This window comes from Sinocyclocheilus anshuiensis, unplaced genomic scaffold (assembly GCF_001515605.1).
Source record: "Sinocyclocheilus anshuiensis isolate Anshui unplaced genomic scaffold, SAMN03320099.WGS_v1.1 scaffold190, whole genome shotgun sequence".
Classification (NCBI taxonomy): domain Eukaryota; kingdom Metazoa; phylum Chordata; class Actinopteri; order Cypriniformes; family Cyprinidae; genus Sinocyclocheilus; species Sinocyclocheilus anshuiensis.
Window position 1 is genome coordinate 1,558,561 of NW_015547663.1, and position 20,201 is coordinate 1,578,761.

Below are 20,201 nucleotides of genomic sequence, written 5' to 3' on the forward strand. Positions count from 1 at the left end.
AAATATTCAAAGTACAAGCTCTTTAATCCTTAAAATCCACAATCCCATCTCTATTCAGTGTTATTACACACACACACACACACACACACACACACACACACACACATATACATGCTTTCCATCAACTTGCATTATTGGTACTGGTAATTTCATGATCTTGACCCAGGCTTTCAATAACCGAAGTGCACGTGCTAATATGGCTGCATTCATGTGATACACATTCATGACCCCAAAACACATTTAATTTCATAATGCATTTTATGATGCACTCTCCCACCATCACCTACTTAGTTCAGTCAAATGCTAGCTGTTTTGGTGATGTATTAAGTGACTATTGAAAACAAATGTAAAACTTACAGTAAAACTTTTGGACAGAGTATAGAGACCATTGCTGCAGCCTGGAATTGAACTGCTGGTTTCGTCTGGTCAGAGGAGAACTGCCCCCGCCGACTGAGCCTGGTTTTTCCCAAGGTTTTTTTCTCCATTCTGTCACCGATGGAGTTTCGGTTCCTTGCCGCTGTCGCCTCTGGCTTGCTTAGTTGGGGACACTTAATTTCCAGCGATATCGTCGACTTGATTGCACAGACACTATTTAAACTGAACTGAGCTGGATGATGACATCACTGAATTCAACGATGAACTGCCTTTAACTGAAAATTGAGTGTTTACTATTATCATTTTGCATTATTGACACAATATTTTCCTAATTAATGCTGTACAGTTGCTTTGACACAATCTGTACTGATAAAAGCGTTATATAAATAAAGGTGACTTGACTTGACTTATCTTATTCTCTTCCATTGGAGATAAAGATATCTATTAGTATAAATAATGATCCACCTCATTTTTATGATGTTAGAGGTCTGAACAATATTATAAACTTTCTTAAAAGTTAGAATTTCTGCAGTTCAAAATGTTTTTGTCTTTAACCTTATAAGAAAAAATCAGTTGTCCCTCTTAGAACGATGTTTGCTTGGAGTCGGCTTTCATCTCATGCTCGTCTCCTATGTCTTTTGCTCTGTAGGAGAGTAAAGATAAAGAAATGCATCAGATCTTCACAAAACAGACAAAAACTGTCCCAAAAAGAACAAGTAACAAGTCTTAATGTAGCTCTGTGCCGTACTTTGGAGTCATTTTGCATCGTTTATATCCGTTGTAGGATGTAACAACCACAAACATAAGCAATAAAAATCCAGCAACAGCAGCAAGACCAATGAACACATTCTGAAGACTCGACTCGAGAGAGAGAGAGAGAGAGAGAACAAAGTATTGTGAATTAAACTAGTTTTATTGATTGACCTGAATGTTATATAATTTATGGTCTGAAGAGTGGCACCTACTGTATATCTTATCAAGCTAACTCAAAGTTTACTTATGTGCAACACAGCTATTATGTTTTATATTATAGACTAAATGGGACAAAATGTTAGCCTGATGTTTAAATATTTACCTGTCAAATAACCATTGTGTTTTCTAGTATCAGATTTAGAAGCGGGTGAAAAGCTTTCATTTGGATTTACTTCCAGAATCACACGACTCTCCATCAGATAACAGCATGTGTCGGGTGTTATTCAGTGACCCGTCATTGATTTCTGCCTTTATCCTCAGTAAGTGGCACATTAGAGGGTAAACATTAACTGTCTCAAATGGTCCAACCAACAAGTTTCTGTGGAAATCTGGTCCCACTGCCCTGAAGAAAGGCTTCATGTCCATGTCCTCATTGTCATAGCCGTGTTTCCCTTTGTAGGTCTGGAATACGTAGAACTGGAATAGCATTTAGAACATATGAAATTATCACATATAGCATAATGTTGTCCATGTATATTTACTGTGTCCATTAGGTGTTTACTTCATGCTCACCCCATTGATGACATATCCTGGGTCTGCATGGAGAACGATGGGCAGGATGTGTGGATGTTTGGAGTAATGCAGTCGGGCAGGCATGTCTTCTTTCTTGTAAACGTGAAGGTTTGGATGACCTCCTTTCAAGGCTTGATAAACCTTGTCAAGCATCCCTTCTTTGGGCAACAGCAGCCCAGAAGGTCCATAGTCCACCATGTGGAATTTCAGATCTTTCGAAGAGAATCCAGGGATGTCAGTTAGTATTATTTCTTTTACGTCCTCTCCTTTGAACACGGTGGTCATGCCATGGTCAGCTGTGATGATTATATTCAGATGGTCACTGAGTCCGTGTTTCTCAGCAGTTTCCTGTATGTAGCCCACAGTTCGGTCAACTTTCTTGACCGCCTCGCACCACTCGGGAGAATCGGCCCGTACTTGTGGCCAGTAGAATCTGGGTCTCCAAAATACAAAGTGACAAAATCCAAGTCTTGATCTTTAAACCATTCCTTCATGACTTTGTCTACTTTCTCCCTCCATGCTCTCATCGGTGTGGTCATAAAACCTCGGTTCCACCTCCTTCACTTGGATTGTTTCATTCTGGTAAGTGGCCGCAGTACCAGGGAAGTGTAAGGATCCTGTTTTTTTACCCTAAGAAAGGACAAATTTACAAATTTGGTTAGGATGTGATATAGTATACAAAATATACTAAAGCTTTTGTGTCAAGCTTTTTGAGATGTACCTGTCTTTGAGCAGTGATCCAAATGGGTAGACTGCCATTATCCCAGTATTCATCCACAAACTGTGTCATGTAGTATTGTTTCTTCTCTTGTGTGGTTGTATTGAACCAATTGTTATGAATCACACCATGGTTCTCAATGTACCTTCCAGGGGAAAAATTGATATTTTTCAGTGTAACTAATTTTAGGAGTTATGTGTTCTGCTGAGACTTCTCCAGAATATTACATTTGTGTTCGTACATTTGGCAGTTACATATATCCAACACATTTTTCCATTGCATTCATGCTATACTGTATATGTTCCTCTTCAGGAACTCGAGCTGCGTCGGAAAACGCTAGGGGAATGCCCTTCAGCGTGACCGGCTCTGAACCTCGTGTGTAATTATGGTTACATACGTAACCTGAGACGTTTTATCAGTTTGTGTGCTCTTTAGAAATCAAACCCGACATTAGCATTGGTAGCTAGATGCTCAGATGTGGCATAAATGAATTTCCACAGCAATTTCAACTGTATACTGTGATTACTAGGGACTAAGGTGGGTCGGAGCAGACATAATTTAGTCTGCATAATTTTTATTATTTATTTAATAAAAAGATGCATAAATACACATTTAGGCTTTTTGTGATTTTTTTTTATAGAAGTAAAAATAAATAAATTCTTCAAAGTTAAAATATTATATGCCAAATATAATATTTATGCCAAATGTTAGCATGTTTACATATACAGGTAAATATTCAGTGGTTTCATTAAGAACTAATTCACCATAGATATTGACACTATTGGAATGTAGCATGTATCTAAAACTTAAATTTTGAATCTATTTACTTTAAATTAGAAATGTTTAGAAGATAACAGGGTGAAGTGTGTAGGACTAGTGATGGTCAGGAAAGGTGGAGTGACGTATGCTGCCTTGACTCCTTCCTCAGCCATTTTGTCCAGGTTGGGGGTGTTCACATCTCGGTCGTAGTCCCACCTGAACCCATCAAAGCTGATTAGTAGTAGTTTGTTTTTGCCTGTGGTGCAGCGATCTCTGACTGGAGCAGAAAGAGTCACAGGGAATATATGCAGCAAAACACTCAGTGCCAATAACATGACAGGTATTCCACTACTACTGTTGATGTAACAATCTTGCTTTTCTCTGGCTGGTCTGATGGTTGTTCCTGATCTAACAGACTCAGATTTTGACTGCTCCTTTTGTCGTTTTTTTTTTTTGCCAACCCTTTCTGCACAATAAAATTCACATTATTGATGTTTATGAGATGAATTACATGCTTATGCTATCTTTTGGTATCTTATCAAGTGGCTTATCAGAAGTTATGGGACAAAAGCAATTATACAGCTCTTTTCTGAAAAGCATTTCTCTGATTTACAGCTCACTGCTTATATAATGAAACGGTGTTTTCTGTCAAGGCTGTATTGTGTGAAGGTAAAGATAAGCGTCTAAACAGTAATTAGACTAAGCGAGTTATTTATCTATGCTTGTGCATTTGGGATGGAACAACTAAGCATTTGGACTTTATCAATCAGACAGTGCTTCAAAAGGTGAGCTACAGTATAGAATGGAAGCTGCATAAGGGCTGTTTCTTTGCAAAAACTGTATAAGTGTGAACAGTACTGTGGCCCTTTAGTTGTTGACTAATTTCTTAACCAACTTGGGAATCATCCCTGCTGAAATGACCACCACAAATTGCTGTGGTTTATTCCCACCAGTCTTACCTAGCACAGTTTTTTTGGATAACCAGCTTCACCAGCTGGACCAACACTAAACAGCTTGAACATTCTTTCTGGTCTTTTTCGACTTGGAATCCTGCATTCTAGTTCTTTAACCACCAGGTTATGTTAAGTTATGCATTGTCATTGATGACAAAATGTATTTCCATTGTTTGTAAGGGGTCCTATTATGCTCTTTTACAAAGTCTTAATTTAGTTTTGGGGGTGTACTAGAACAGGCTCTCATACTAGGTTGTTCGAAAAACACATTTTTCACATATTTTACATTATTACAATGCCTCTCTCCCCAGTCTGGCATGAACGGCTCGAATAGTGAGTAGGGTGAAGCTGCAGGCCCGGAGGCCCAACTGCACACTCAGACCTGCACGCTGGTGCTTAAGTGTAAATATTGCGTCAAAATCAAATCAATTTGAGCATGATTTAAACCCGGATGATTATAACCACTCTAAGTTCGTCTGCCTTGGGAAAGCTAGCATGTCTCCGACATACTGATAACACTCGTTGCCTTCTCTAGTGCAGCTCAACAAGGTCTCGTCCCATTCGTTGGTATTTGTGATGTCACAAATCCTGGAAAATATGCATTGTAGTCCAAACGAGTCGTTCGTTGTAGTTTTTGGAAAGTGATTTCTGTTAAATAAAATATCTCCTTTTGAAGTGGACTTTGAGCTTTGTAACTTTGCAGATCTTTTTATGCTCAAACAGCAACATTACAGACTAACTAAAGTTGAAAAAGTGAAAAAGCATAATAGGACCCCTTTTGTAACCACACAATATTTATGCATATTCTTTGGATTATTTGATTTTGAAATGATGCACATTTGAAATTGTAAATATGTGGCACAAAGGAATCTCTGTGTTATGAGTATGGTAATGCATTTGAGTGGTAGTTTCATGTTCTTTATCTAATTTAGGGTAATCCTCTAAATTGTGGTTCAGACCTGCACAAGAATCGGGAGTAATTTTGTACTGTTCTTCTTTATAAAACTCTGGTGTGAATTGCTCTTTTGAGGCCATTGTGAAGCATTTCAATTATAGTTAGAAGTCAAGACCTTAAATGGGCCGCTCAATGGTGTTTTCCTCTGTTTGAGGCCTTTCTTTTTGACATAATTTGCTCATCCATGATGCATGAGTATATTTCACTGGCTTCCATTATGTTCAGTCAAAGAAAACTTAAAAGTTATGTTATTATGCAAGTTATGTAGCTTTTATGTTGATTTCAACAGAAAATTAACGCATAAAAACTTGACTCTCTCTCTTAAAAAAAGAATAATATACTCTTTGAAATGAGAGGTTTGAGTTCAAAAATATTTTCATTTTATATTCATATTATATTCACTCACAGACAGTATTTCATTGCTGTTTCTTTATATTATATTACATAAGCACCTATAAAAAATACTGGATAGATGTTTTTGTTCTAAACTTGTAATACTACAAGATCTCCAGTCCCTCAAATTTGCAGTCCAGTTTCTTTTCTGGTATTATGCAGAGCTGTCTGACACACATACAGTATATGCTTTGCATCAGCTTGATTTTTTTGATACTGGTAATTTCATGATCTTGACCCAGTCTTTCAATAACTGAAGTGCACATGCTAATATGGATGCATTCATGTGATACACATTCATGAGTCCAAAACACATTTAATTTCACAATGCATTTTATGATGCACTCTCCCACCCTCACCTATGAAATTCAGTCAAATGCTAGCCGTTTAAGGGTATATTATGATGACTATTGAAAACAAATGTAATAATAAGTGGCTTATTTTATGCTCTTTTTATTGGAGATAAAGGTATCTGTTAATATAAATAATGATCCACCTCCTTTATATGATATTAGAAGTCTGAACAATATTAGACTTTCTTAAAAGTAATAGAAATTCTGCAGTTCAAATGTTTTGTCTTTGACCTTTTAAGAAAAAAATTGATTGTCCCTCTTAGAATGATGTTTGCTTGGAGTCGGCTTTCATCTCATCCTCATCTTCTATGCCTTTCACTCTGTTGGAGAGTTAAGGTAAAGAAATGCATCAGATCTTCACAAAACTGTAAAAAAAAAAAAACTTAAAAAATAATAATAACAAGTCTTAATGTAGCTCTGTGCCGTACTTTGGATTAATTTTACATCTTTTATATCCGTTGTAGGATGTAACAACCACAAACACAAGCAATAAAAATACAGCAACAGCAGCAAGACCAATGAACACATTCTGAAGACTCGACTCGGCAACGTCTGTGAGAAAAAGGGGGGAAAAAAGTATTGTGAATTAAATTATTTTATTGATTCACCTGAAAGTTATGTCATTGATGATAAGATGAATTGGGTCGCTGTGTACTGTATGTTAATGTAATTAATATAGGATTAAAGAGAGGCACCTACTGTATATCTTATCAAGCTAACTCAGAAGTTCACTTACGGCAACACAGATATTATGTTTTATATTATAGACTAAATGGGACAAAATGTCAACATGATGAATAAATATTTACCAGTCAACAAACCACTTTTATTTTCTTGAATTTAGAAACAGTTGAAAAACTTTTATTTAGATCTACCTCCAGAATCACATGACTCTCCATTGGATATCAGCATGTGTCGGGTGTTATCCAGTGACCCGTCATTGATTTCTGGCTTTATGCCCAGTAAGTGGCACATTAGAGGGTAAACATTAACGGTCTCAAATGGTCCAACCAACAAGTTTCTGTGGAAATCTGGTCCCACTGCCCTGAAGAAAGGCTTCATGTCCATGTCCTCATTGTCATAGCCGTGCTCCCCTTTATTGGTCTGAAGTGGGTAAAACTGGAAGAACATTTAGAACATATAGCATAATGTTTTCCATGCATTATTGTTTATTCTGTCCATTATAGGTGTTTACTGAATCCTCACCCCATTGATGACATATCCTGGGTCTGCGAAAAGAATGATGGGTAGGATACGTGGATGTTTGGAGTAATGCAGTCGAGCAGGCATGTCTTCTTTTTTATAAACGTGAAGGCTTGGATGACCTCCTTTCAAGGCTTGATAAACCTTGTCAAGCATCCCTTCTTTGGGCAAGAGCATCGCAGAAGGTCCATAGTCCAACAGGTGGAACTGCAGATCTTTGTAAGAGAACCCTGGAATGTCAGTGAGAACTATTTCTTTTACTTGCCCTCCTTTAAACACAGTGGCCATGCCATGGTCAGCTGTGATGATTATATTCAGATGGTCGCTGAGTCCGTGTTTCTCAGCAGTTTTCCGTATGTAGCCCACAGTTCGGTCAACTTTTTTGACTGCCTCACGGCGCTCAGAAGAATCGGGCCCATGCTTGTGGCCAGTTTCATCTGGGTCACCAAAATACAAAGTTACAAAGTCTAAGTCTTGATCTTTAAACCATTCCTTCATGACTTTATCTACATTTTCCCTCCATGCCGTCTCATTGGTGTAGTCATAGGCTCTTGGTTCTACCTCTCTCACCTGAATTGTTTCTTTCTGGTAAGAGGCCGCAGTGCCAGGGAAGTGTAAAGATCCTGTTTTAAGACCCTAAGAAAAGGCACATAAGATTTAGTGTACAGAAATCTCCAGAAAGATTATGGTGGTTTATGGTGATGCTATTGTAACTTGCTCTTAACATAGATTTCAAAGATGATAACTTAAAAGAGACATATTATGTCCCTTTTTACAATATGTAATATAAATCTCTGGTGTCCCCAGAATGTGTCTGTGAAGTTTCAGCTCAAAATACTCCACAGATCATTTATTATATCATTTTGAAAATACCTATTTTGAGGCCATGTCCACACGTACACGGGTGTTTTTCCTTCTTCCGTTTTTAAAAAAATCTCCGTCCACATGAAAATGCAAATGCATGCTATGAAGCACTGTCAAGAGCATGCCAACCAACAGGTGGCAATATAACCTCAACTGTAAAGCTATGTTGGACAATCAGAAGCCTGAAAAAGTCTCCAGTAGGCGGAGATAACAGCGCAGATAAAAACATCTGTTATGGTTGTGATTATCATGTAAATCGTGCTGAAATCATGCGGTTTAAACCATATGAGTTTAAACTTCTGATATATACGGTTTTCTGAGAGCACACATCCGAAGCACACGGACAGAAAGCGGCCACGACACAGCATGTGAGTACTAAACTAAGTTCTCATTCACACACACAAGTTTACGTTAAAAACACACGAGACAAAACAGTCAGTTATGTCTGTGAAGGTAAACTGCTGGGAAATAAATCAGATGTTTATTTTAGATCTAAATAGTGTTCTGTGCTCGTCTGTGCAGACAAAGGCAGAACAGTTAGTATGTTTTGCTCAAACTTTCGCCATGGCTTTAGAGCTAGTACACCGTTGTCGCTTACAAAATCAAAATGACTGCGTAGTGGGTGGAAACTTACAGATTAAGGGGCAGTAATATTATAATGAGATCCCTTTGCAACGTCACCAAGAAGTATTTTTGTCTGGGGTTTGAGATGTACCTGTCTTTGAGCAGTGATCCAAATGGGTAGACTGCCATTATCCCAGTATTCATCCACAAACTGCGTCATGTAGTACTCTTTCCTTTGTCGTGTGGTTGTGTTAAACCACACATTATGAATCACACCATGGTTCTCAATGTACCTTCCTAGGAAAAAAATGAATTAAATAAAAATAAACATTAGATTGTTGGTTCTATGAGTTCTGTATGCATTTTTGTGTCTGAACATTTGGAATGACATCCATTCTCATACATATTTCAGAAAAACGTGAAACATGAAAATGGAAAACAAACAACTATAACAAAAAATCTGAAATTAATTTCAAATTAAAGCATTTTCATTAAAATCTTTAGTAATTTTTTTGTAAAATACTGCTATTAATTAGTTGATTAATTACTAATGTATCATAAATATCTTAACTGTTGGATACAATAGATGCTATTTAACAGTTTGTTTTGATATGAAGAGTCTGAGGCATGTATTATTATTTGGCATAAGGCTTTTAAGCTTTAGGGTAACCATAAATGATCTAAAACGTAGTCTAAAAAAATCATCGTTGTCGTTTCTCCTTACCAGATAACAGGGTGAAGTGTGTAGGACTAGTGATGGTCAGGTAAGGTGGAGTGACATATGCTGCCTTGACTCCTTCCTCAGCCATTTTGTCCAAGCTTGGGGTGTCCACATCTCGGTCGTAGTCCCACCTGAACCCATCAAAGATGGTCAGCAGTAGTTTGTTTTTGCCTTTGGTGCAGAGATCTCTGGTTGGAGCAGAGAGATTCGCAGGGAATATAAGCAGCAAAATGCTCAGTGCCAGTAACATGACAGGTATTCCACTAGTACTGTTTTACACAGAAACGGCCTTGCTTTTCATCTGATAGTTATGAATTTCTCTGCTCTTTGCTCTTTATTCTTTTGACTAGGTGCTTTGCCATCAGTTTTTGCAGACTTAAGTTCACATTATCATTGAGGTTTATGGAATGGATTGCATGTTTGTTATCTTGCATTATCGCACAGTCTTATCAGAAGTTATAGGGCACAAGCAATTACTCAGATCTTTTTCATATAGTTTTATAGTTCATGGCTTACAGTATTAAATGTAGGCTATATGACGGTGAGTTTCTAGTTGGTGAACTACCTATCTTGTAAAATTGGTTTGGAATAAAATTTAGCATCAGTTTATCATTGTTGGTGACCTAGAGTTCAGGCTTCACCATTCTTTCCTACTACTCCACACCTAATACAGCACTTGAACCAACAGTCTATATAAAACATGGGCTAACAGTTATGAGAAAATCGCTGTCTGAGGGTAGGTGTATGAAACATTATTGAAAATCTTTAGAACCTCAATTTTTTGTACTGTTAATAGTGTGCTAAAGTGTGCCTGGCCTTACTTTTTTGTTGTTTCCCAAACTTTGTCCTGAGGAGTTATAAGACTGAGTCCAGATTTTCCATCTGTGCCTTACATATTCATTTTACCTGATGGTTGCTTTAACAGACGACTAAATTGTTACACCTCGTGTGCTGTACGAACTTGTCCACCAGAGGGAGTTGTGTCTATGACAGAAATACTCAAACTCAGTACATTGTTGAGATTCAGTGTTCTCACGTTTCTGATTTATGAACGTTGAAAAATTAACTTAGACACAATTTGTAACGTATGTGAAAGGAAGACACTTTCAGAATGAATAAATGCAGGTTGCTGCCTTCCCAACCAAATTACTTTCTCATTCCAGAAAGCGTTTAATTAAGACAAAAATGTGTGTAGTATCTACAAGATGATTGATCAATATGGCAGATTGTGATCATTTTGGGATATAAGTTGTTTGAAACTAGATGTAAACCCTGTCACCCCGGAGAACACTGAACAATGAATTGAGTTCTTCAGCTTCAAAGTTATACAAATGTTTGTTATTTCTTTACTTTTCAGTCTCCCCCTGTAAATCCTGTTTTTTTGTGCCTGTCAGCCACCTCCAGAGCTTTAAAGGAACGCTGGGACTAGACTGCATGGCTCTTGTTGGAGCCATGACAGGAACTTCATGGGAAGTCATTACAGAAATCTCTGGGATAGCAGTGGCTGGAACTTCTGGACCTCTGGGAAGACATAAAAAGCTTTAAAAAAGTGCGCTTAATGATTCATATATATCCAAATGATTACCTTCACTTAAAATGACTGGTAGTTGAGTTTCCTATTACAGCCACTTGATGGCGCCAGACACCTTTTAGTTTCTGTCCTGGTTACCCTCAGGAGTCCTGTCTGGTTCTGTGTGCTGAAATCTTGAAGGAACCAAACAGTACAGAATAAAAATCCTACAGCCAGTTTAGGGTGCTTTCTACATGTGGCCTGTAGGTTTGTCCACTTGCTTATCATGTGGGATATAGAGAAGAATTCCTGCAGGATTTTTATTGTAAAGCACCTTTTGGAAAATACAGATTTCTGAAAGATTTTTGCAAGTCTTTTTAAAGTCTTACTGCTGGACTGTTTTTATAATTAATATATCTGGTATAATGTTAATAGGAAATCATGTAGGACCAATCTGCATGATTATAGCTGTACAAACGCCGCCTTTAGGACAGTAGTGGGCTGGGACCCACTAGCGTGTCTTACTAAATGCAATTGTCTTAAAATTAGTAATAATTTAAAGGGGTCATAGGATGCGATTTAAATTTTTCCTTTCTCTTTGGAGTGTTACAAGCTCTTGGTGCATAAAGAAGGTCTGTAAAGTTGCAAAGACTAAAGTCTCAAATCCAAAGAGATATTCTTTATAAAATTTAAGTCAGCCACGCCTACCTAAAATGGCTCGTTCTAACACGCCCCCACATATCTACGTCACGATGTGGGAAGATTTGCATAATGCCGCCCAAATGTTTGATTCGTTGTGAAAGTGAAACTACTTTGTTTGGCCTTCCGAAAGAGGACGATATCACTTCGTCATGCCTGGAGCTGATCCGTGCTGGATCGCCGGATCGGCTTTCACCGTGGACGAAGCGGAGTCCAGCCCGGGGTCGTCACATGTGGTTGCCGCAGGCATCACAATATGGTAAGGGACGTAACATTTCCGTCACACGCTTGAGGAATTCGGCCAATCACAACGTACTGGATAGCTGGCCAATCAGAGCACACCTCGCTTTTTCAGACCGATGAGCTTTGTAAAAATCGACGCGTTTCAGAAAGGCGGGGCATAGAGGAGAAACAATAATGTACAGTATGTGGAAAATAATGTGTTTTTTGAACCTTAAACCGCATAAACACATTTCATTACACCAAATACACCAAATAATGTTCTTTTTAGCAGCATCATATGACCCCTTTAAGATGCTAAGAGTCCAAACTAATGTAGTAGACCTTGCTAGCTGCCAATTAGCTGCAATATTAGCAAAAATGTCATTTCCACAACATGTCTTTACCACAGCAAATTTAGGTGTTGTGGTAAAGACCTTGTGTTGCGGCAGACACAAGTTCAAGGTTTACTGTATATTAAATTACAAATATTCAGTTTAAATGTTTTCTGTTTCTTTTACTGTTGTTCTGCAGTAGCCTGTTTTTTATTTCATGGCACTTTAACATTGTATCCTTACCGACTCAAGATGTCATTACCGCAGCTATGCTTTATTTAATTGTTTTCATAATTTTATTTGCAAAAAAACATTTTAACACTTAAGTTGAGATGATTTACACATTGAAATTGCAACATCTGTCATAAAAAGCTATGTTAAATATATATGTATGGAAACAATTGACACCTAAGGTTACTGTCTAAATTTTACATGGCATAGAGAAAACCATGAAATCCCCTATTTTGTATTTTATTTTTTAATATCAGTATTTACAAAACTGCACAAAATGTGAAAAATCTATATTGAAATATATTACATTTTTTATAGAAATTAAAAAAGAAAAATGTATATAATGAAGAAGAGTTGAAAACCTTTTTATATGTATTACAGACTCTGATGGTTAAAATTAAAATTCACAGGGGTTGATTTTTTTTTTCTCCAATTTTGGAGAGTCAAAAGTGCCCTTAGTTGCAGAAAGACCCATAAGGGGTTTGTCATTTTTGTCATTTTTAAATATTAAAAACGTTGTAAAGTCATTTGCCACAGTTGTGAAGATGACTAACATACATACATACACTTTTGATTCTCATTTATCTTTTTCGCTCATTTATTTTCCATCAATTTCTATCAAAATTCTTTCTATTGTTTCCTAACGAATAGCCTATTGCTGAGAATTTTATCCAATCAGAATTTAGTCCTTGATATTGCGTCTCAGCTCCACCCCTTAATGTTTGGTTACTTTAGATTGTAAATGTGGGTGTGGTCTTCCAAGCAGAGGCCTTGCATGGGTTACGCAATCCTACGTAAATATTATTAGATAAACATCGCTCGGCGAGTGCGGAAGAATGATTGCCGCCGGATTAAACGAGGGCTGATTTCACTTACAGTTTTTCTCAATTGCTTTGGCTCAATTCTCGAATTAAACTTTTTTTCCCGAAACAATAAGTTCAGATCTCTGAACAATTAGCTTCTTGTTCACATCAGATTGGAATTTCTTATTGATTTGAGCAAATTGCAAATGCTTTGGCACATGTGTGCAAACAGTAAGTACAATTGTCTGCAGTTTGCACAACAACTAATTGCATATGGCTTGTTGATCAAAACTGATGAGCCGATTCTCACTTAAACTGTCAAACTCTTCACAACTTCTCAATCATTTTTCATCGTGTAAGCCATCACATTCAAAACGATCCATTCAATTATGAAAAATTGGTATACACGCATGTATATTCCATAAAAATGTACTGTATAAATACAAATGTTCATATACTTTTTTTTTTCTTTTTTTTCTGTACTATTGACTCTTCTCAACAAATATCAGATTTTTTTTTATAAAACCTTCATTTCCATGGTTGACTGTCATGGTGAAAAAACAACTAAACATTTTGACCAGTGTGACTCACACGATGACAAAAATACTTTATATTTTGGTGGCCTTGGCCAAATTACTGACACGATAACTAGGTTTTGAAGCATGAATTAAATGTTTTGGGTGAGTAACTACATTTTGCAGACATGCAATAAAGTTCTGAAGTTCCAGCAAACAGTTGTGACATTTGCACTCACAGTTTAGAGAATGTTAAGATTGTTTCGAAAAATGTGCCAAAGCAATTGAGAAAAACTGTAAAATTATTTTGATAAGTGCTTCCTGTGATTTTTTTTTTTTCATTCTTCTATTACTCCTAGAATGGGTTTGTTGAATTTTAAAGGCTTGAGCATTATCGCGTTATGTGTTTGTTGGTGGCGTAGTGTCTGTTTACTGTTTGAAGTCTGTTTGAAGTGAGTAAGCCTTTTTGGAATCTCTTGTACTGTACATTCGCTATGACATAAGCCACTGTATTTATTTTATTGTTATAAAATGGTGTTTCTTAATGGTTTGAAGTTACAACACAAGCCCAGCTTAAAAGTACAAGGGTCACCACTGAAATTGTTCTATGGTATTAAATAGGGACTTAAAGGGGTCATATGATGCGATTTCAATTTTTCCTTTCTCTTTGGAGTGTTACAAGCTCTTGGTGCATAAAGAAGATGTGTAAAGCTGCAAAGACTAAAGTCTCAAATCCAAAGAGATATTCTTTATAAAAGTTAAGAGTCAGCCACACCTACCTAAAACGGCTCGTTCTAACATGCCCCAACATACCTACGTCACTCTGTGGGAAGATTTGCATAACGCCACCCAAATGTTCACGCAAAGAAAGAAGGCGTAACTTTTATTCTCACTGTAGTATTGTTGCCGCCGCCAACCAAATAATGTTATTTTTAGCAGCATCATATGACCCCTTTAAAAATAATGTCACTTGTCTTGTGACTGCACAGGCCTGAATTCTGTAGGACTATATATCATTTTATTGATACACTTTAAAATACTAGTGTAAACTGTGCTCTCTTTATACTTTTAAAGACCCCATGAATTCATAATTAATAAATTTTTACATAGTATTATAATGAAAATTATGCCATACTACCACTGATCTATATATAATGACTATTATAGATCAGTGCATACTACCGACAACAAAAATAATAAAAAACACAATGGGGGAGGGGCGTTATGAATCAGGCAAACAAACAAACAAATAAATATTCTCTTTTATTTTTGCAGGAAATCCCATTGGGGTCCTTTTTTGTGAGAGAAATTCCATAGATTTTATACAGATTTGTTAAAAAGACCTCAGAAATGTAGTCTAGACCTACAAGATGTTTTGAACATTTGAACATCATTTATGGCACGCACAACCTCTTAGTTTCCATTCGCTTGTGTTATTGGTAATTTCATGGTCTTGACCCAGGCTTTCAATAACTGAAACACATGTGCTTGTTTTATATTATGACATCCATGTGACACACGTTCATGACCTCAAAACTCATCTCATTTCATAATGCAGTTTATGATGCACTTTCCCAGCCCCAGCCCCCACCCCCTCTGCTTGCTAGGTTAAAGACAAGTCAGATGCTAGCTGTTTGAGGGCATGGTAATGTATTATGATGACTATTGGAAACAACTGGTGGTAAATGGAAAGGACCATTTAGATCGACAGCAGTGATTACAACCTAACTTAAGCATTTGAACGTGATGGCCAGAAATACAGGCATTTGTTTCATAGCAGTTATGGCGATATTCAATCATGTCAACCATTGTGTGCATTTGTTTAGATTATTGGTAACCACATATTGATCCATTTGCTTTATTTTTGAAGTCCATTATAGACTAACATGAATGTATTGGATGTCTACAACAGTTAGTTCTGGTCCTCAAATTTGTTGACCGTCAGGACTGGACTAGCCATATGTGCCCAAACGTTGTCTTTTTTTGGAGCTTTTTTTTTTGTGTCTCAAAAATGGTCTGGCAAAATTGAGTCTACAATTAACAAGTCAATATTACCTGTTTAAGTCAAATCACAGTGGTGTTGGTGTTTAGAGAAGCACTCTATCTGCATCCTTCAGTACATAGTTTAAAATCACTTCCCTTTTTGACCTTTTATGAAATAAGAAATAGTAGAATCGCATATCGATGCTAATGACGTCTATTCGTATATCACTCGGAGAGTATTTTATCTTGGAGGCTGGTCAGTAGTGTTTTATGATGCGACCTTATTGAAGTCAATCAAATCATCTGACAGCTAGTTGCTCAGATGGGTTTTGCTTTTGGCCTTGGGACAAGTTCAAGGTGAACACCTAATCTCTTGGAAGATAAGCTATTACTGTCATCAGGGCTCATTTTTCTCATTTACATTCACCTACATACATGAACAGAAAGCGAAAGGCATGTGTATTAGAGACAGAGCGAATGCTAGTTTTTCATTCTGTGCCTATGAAGCTTTAAAAGTCAATGTGGAATGTAAATTCACCCTATCTATTTTCCAAATGCATGTTATAGATCATATTGTAAACGATTTATTTTGCATATGTTTCATTTTTTGACCTTGTAGTTTTTTTTTTAATCAAAATGTCATAACTAGATTTTCCAGTGAAAATGAAAGATATACTTGTATACAGGACTTTTCCAATCATTTAAACGCGTACACTAATATGTACACAGTAAAAGGCATAGCTTTTCAAAGCAGGGAGTTGACAGATACAAAATTTCATTACAAAATTTAATCTTAGTCCAGTGTCTGCATTCTTTCTCTCCAGAAGTTATGACCAATAAAAATGCTCTTTTTTATTAGGTGTTTGGACCTTCATTCTGATGGCACCCATTTACTGCAGATGATCCATTGGTGAGATGCAATGCTGAATTTCTCCAAACCTGTTCTGATGATGAAACAAACTCATCTATATCTTAGATGACCTGAGCGTGAGTACATTTTCAGCAAATTTCATTTTTGGAAATACTATTCCTTTAATGCATATTGGACATGATACTCTCTTAATTTTTTAATTAAAAAAAATTCTCTCTTAATTTTAAAGGGGTCATATGATGCGATTTTAATTTTTCCTCTCTTTGAAGTGTCACAAGCTCTTGGTGCATAAAGAAGATCTGTAAAGTTGCAAAGACTAAAGTCTCAAATCCAAAGAGATATTCTTTATAAAACTTAAGAGTCAACCACGCCTACCTAAAACGGCTCGTTCTAACACGCCCCCACATGTCTACGTCACGATGTGGGAAGATTTGCATAACACCGCCCAAATGTTCATGCAAAGAAAGAAGGCGTAACTTTGATTCTCGCTGTAGTATTGTTGCTGCCGCCATGTCGTGAAGACGCTGTGTGTTTCGTTGTGAAAGCGAAACTACTTTGTTTGGCCTTCCAAAAGAGAATGATATCCGCTTCGTCATGCCTAGAGCTGATCCGTGCTGGTCGCTGAGGAAATACATCAACTTCACGCTGTGGATCGCCGGATCGGCTTTCACCATGGATGAAGCGGAGTCCAGCCCAGGGTCATCACATGTGGTTGCTGCAACTCCACCGGCCGTGCCGTTCTCAAGCCCTCCCTCCGCTGCTCACTCTAGCCGCCCGCCTCCGCTCACTCTAGCCGCCGTGTGTTTCGTTGTGAAAGCGAAACTACTTTGTTTGGCCTTCCAAATGTGAGATTTATTTTAGTTATTTATATGAGTGCCAAACGTTCAAACACATGTTTTTTAGTTGGCGTATGCATTATATTTCAGCTTTTGTCTTTAAAAATCCCAATTTGTTCCTCAATTTTGTAAAATCCATCCTCCCCTACATTTTTTCAGTTTCGATAATCATCGCAACTTTAAGTAACACTGTACACTGGATTGCTCAGTTGCAGCTCAGTTAGAGAAAAAATTGACAGTCAAAACCATAACATACCACTCCAGAAAATTTGTGCATTTGAATTGGATGTTTGGGCCAGCGTCAAAGTCACAGCAAACTACATTTTGTACGTGCTATAGTTTATATTCGCAACGTTTATTTGGTCTGAACAGGCGGCGTGTCTGGTAGTTGGCCAAGAGGGTGGAGGTCTCCATGTGGCACTGTGCAAGCAGGATTAGGACTAAGCCTGGGTAAAGCTCTGGTTAGGTTTAGTCTTAAGCCTGCACCGGGCACTTCAAATAACACATCCTAAGCCCTCAAATACTAGACTGTGGCCTGTGTCAAGCATCCTCATCTATCATATTACAAGTTTGAAAGGTACCTTGTAACACTTGTTCTGAGCCTTTTAATAGTTCTCCTTTTTTATGGGTTTACCTCGGTGAAGACTCAGTCCAAACTAATGAAGAAGGCGAACCTGAATTGAAAGGGTAAAGGGGTGGGGGTTAACGCTTGTTAAATACCACAGACTGAAAACACTGTTTTACAGTACGTCGTTAAAGTTGCACTCGCTGATAGCTACTTGATAGCATTCACTATATAACGCTGGGGGAAATGAATGCGCGGAGGAAGTGTGAATTGATATTGTTTGTGCGAAACCTATGAAAACAAGTTGTTAAGTGGTTGTATCAGTCAACCGGGGTTTGTAATCAAGCGAGAAGAGAGGCTTCCTGTGGAGATGTGTCATCTTGTCTTCTAGTGACTCATCAGCGACAAAATGGTGCTGGGACAGACAAGTAATAGTAAAATATAATGGATAATGTTGTACGCTTTATCGTAGCAGGTTTGTTTTCCTGTCGTTTTTTGCCATTTGCGCTCATATCACTGAGGGCGTATAGCTGGCGAAGCAGCTGTGAGACATTATCGCAGCCCTCCTTCACGCTCATTTGTGACAAATGCGTTCTGAGCCACACCACTTTGCATTCAACTCTTATTGCTTAATTAGTTTTAACAGCAAAATGTTGTTACACAGCAGCAGTCACATACGGATCTAATACCGAGATCTCTCTCATTAATTAAGTGCGTTAATTGTGAGTATAACAGATGAATGCAGTATGGCTGGCTTCCTTTCCTGCCTCCCGTTCACACTGTTTATTACGGGGACATAAGCTGTCATCGGCTTTTCAAACTCCACCAAAGCCGCAGCTGGCTAATTACCTGCCACTCAGGTTGAACTCTTTCTTAAGAAACTGTGTTTAAAGATGGAAACACGAACGTTAATCTGACTTTGTTTGGAGTTTAGTTCAGCTTTAGGTCAGGGGAGGATATAATTTTTTCCGGACCCAGTGGTTCCCAGACTCTCATTTTAACTGGATTTTTTGTAGTCAATGGACTGCATGTTGATAGATCCAGTCGTACTGGTGCACATTTTGGTAAGGCTCAGTTTTGTGTGTTTCTGAGATGTATGTAATGCTATGATCAATATGTCCAGAACAATATATTGAAATTTCATTAATATTGTAGATTTTTTAAAAAGGTTGCACCTGGGATCAAAAATAAAATTGAAAGATTTCATAGTTACATTAATTCAGTATGAATTTTAATTTTTTAAATTTATTTAGATATTGTTTATTTTTACCATAAATAAAGCCTTGGATACTGATATGTCAAAAAATCAGGTGATCAGGCAATCAATAAATAAACTTCAATAAATAGACTTCAATAAATAAATAGAATTAAAGGAGACATATTATGCCCCTTTTTACAATATGTAATATCAGCCTCTGGTGTCCCCAGAATGTGTCTGTGAAGTTTCAGCTCAAAATACTCCACAGATCATTTATTATATCATTTTGAAAATGTCTATTTTGAGTGGAAGCAGAAACACGCTGTTTTTCGGGCCTGTCTCTTTAAATGCAAGTGAGCTGCTGCTCCCCGCCCCCTTTTCCAGAATAGAGCTGCGCCATTACAGCTCGGACCTGCTAAAAACATCTGTTTTGGTTCTGATTATCATGTTTATCACGCTGAAATCATGCGTTTTAAACCATATTCAGGGCTCGAAATTAACTTTTTTACTTGGTAGCACTGGTGCTCCCAACTTCAAAAAGTTAGGAGCACCAGCAAAAATTTAGGAGCACTCACCAAAAATTTATGAGCATCACAACTACAAATGATATATTAACAGATTTTATCCTTACATTCTTAGCTTTAATGCAGATTTTAGATTGGTTAATATTAGCTGTCCATCACTCATTCACTGCTTTCCGATAACTACCGCAAGAAAAAGAAAGGGCTGAAGAAGAGAGAAAATGAGAAGAACTGACAGATTTCTTTTGTAAACAACCTAAAGTTAAGCTCTTTTTTGGTGATTGTTAGGATGGTGTATGCTGTTTTAAATTTTACATTCAGCTCTGCCAATTGCATGGAACGGCTGGCAGCTAGGGGTGTGCGATATTGACAAAAAATTATATCTCAATATTTTCTGAGATTTTATCGATAACAATAATTTGACTGAGTGTTACTGTGCTGATATCTTAAGGACTACACTGGACAGCTGACTCCTAAAATGTTTTATATTCTTCATATCCTGTGTGGTGGTCAGTTCACAGCAGTGACAGAAATTAATCTTTTCCAATAAGTTTAAATTGATTTTTACCTTT

General features: G+C 37.3%; 1 protein-coding gene and 1 pseudogene across 1 annotated transcript; both read right to left on the reverse strand.

Annotated features, from left to right (window-relative positions):
- Positions 1-957: 957 nt before the first annotated feature.
- On the reverse strand, positions 958-3,711 carry LOC107702440 (ectonucleotide pyrophosphatase/phosphodiesterase family member 7-like; annotated as a pseudogene).
- Positions 3,712-6,244: 2,533 nt separating this feature from the next.
- On the reverse strand, positions 6,245-9,602 carry LOC107702441 (ectonucleotide pyrophosphatase/phosphodiesterase family member 7-like). Its single transcript, XM_016504762.1, has 6 exons — positions 9,347-9,602; positions 8,774-8,919; positions 7,198-7,830; positions 6,867-7,110; positions 6,420-6,543; positions 6,245-6,311 (listed from the first exon to the last, which is right to left on the reverse strand). The coding sequence occupies exons 1-6, from the start codon at positions 9,591-9,593 to the stop codon at positions 6,251-6,253; spliced, it is 1,455 nt and encodes a 484-aa protein (XP_016360248.1). The 5' UTR covers positions 9,594-9,602; the 3' UTR covers positions 6,245-6,250.
- Positions 9,603-20,201: the final 10,599 nt, after the last annotated feature.

Coding starts and splice junctions, on each gene's coding strand:
- LOC107702441 (XM_016504762.1), bottom strand. CDS start 9,593: ATGTTACTGGCACTGAGCATTTTGCTGCTTATATTCCCTGCGAATCTC. Junction 8,920..9,346: donor ACACTTCACCCTGTTATCTG/GTAAGGAGAAAC, acceptor TTTTTTTCCTAG/GAAGGTACATTGAGAACCAT. Junction 7,111..7,197: donor CAGGATATGTCATCAATGGG/GTGAGGATTCAG, acceptor ATGTTCTTCCAG/TTTTACCCACTTCAGACCAA.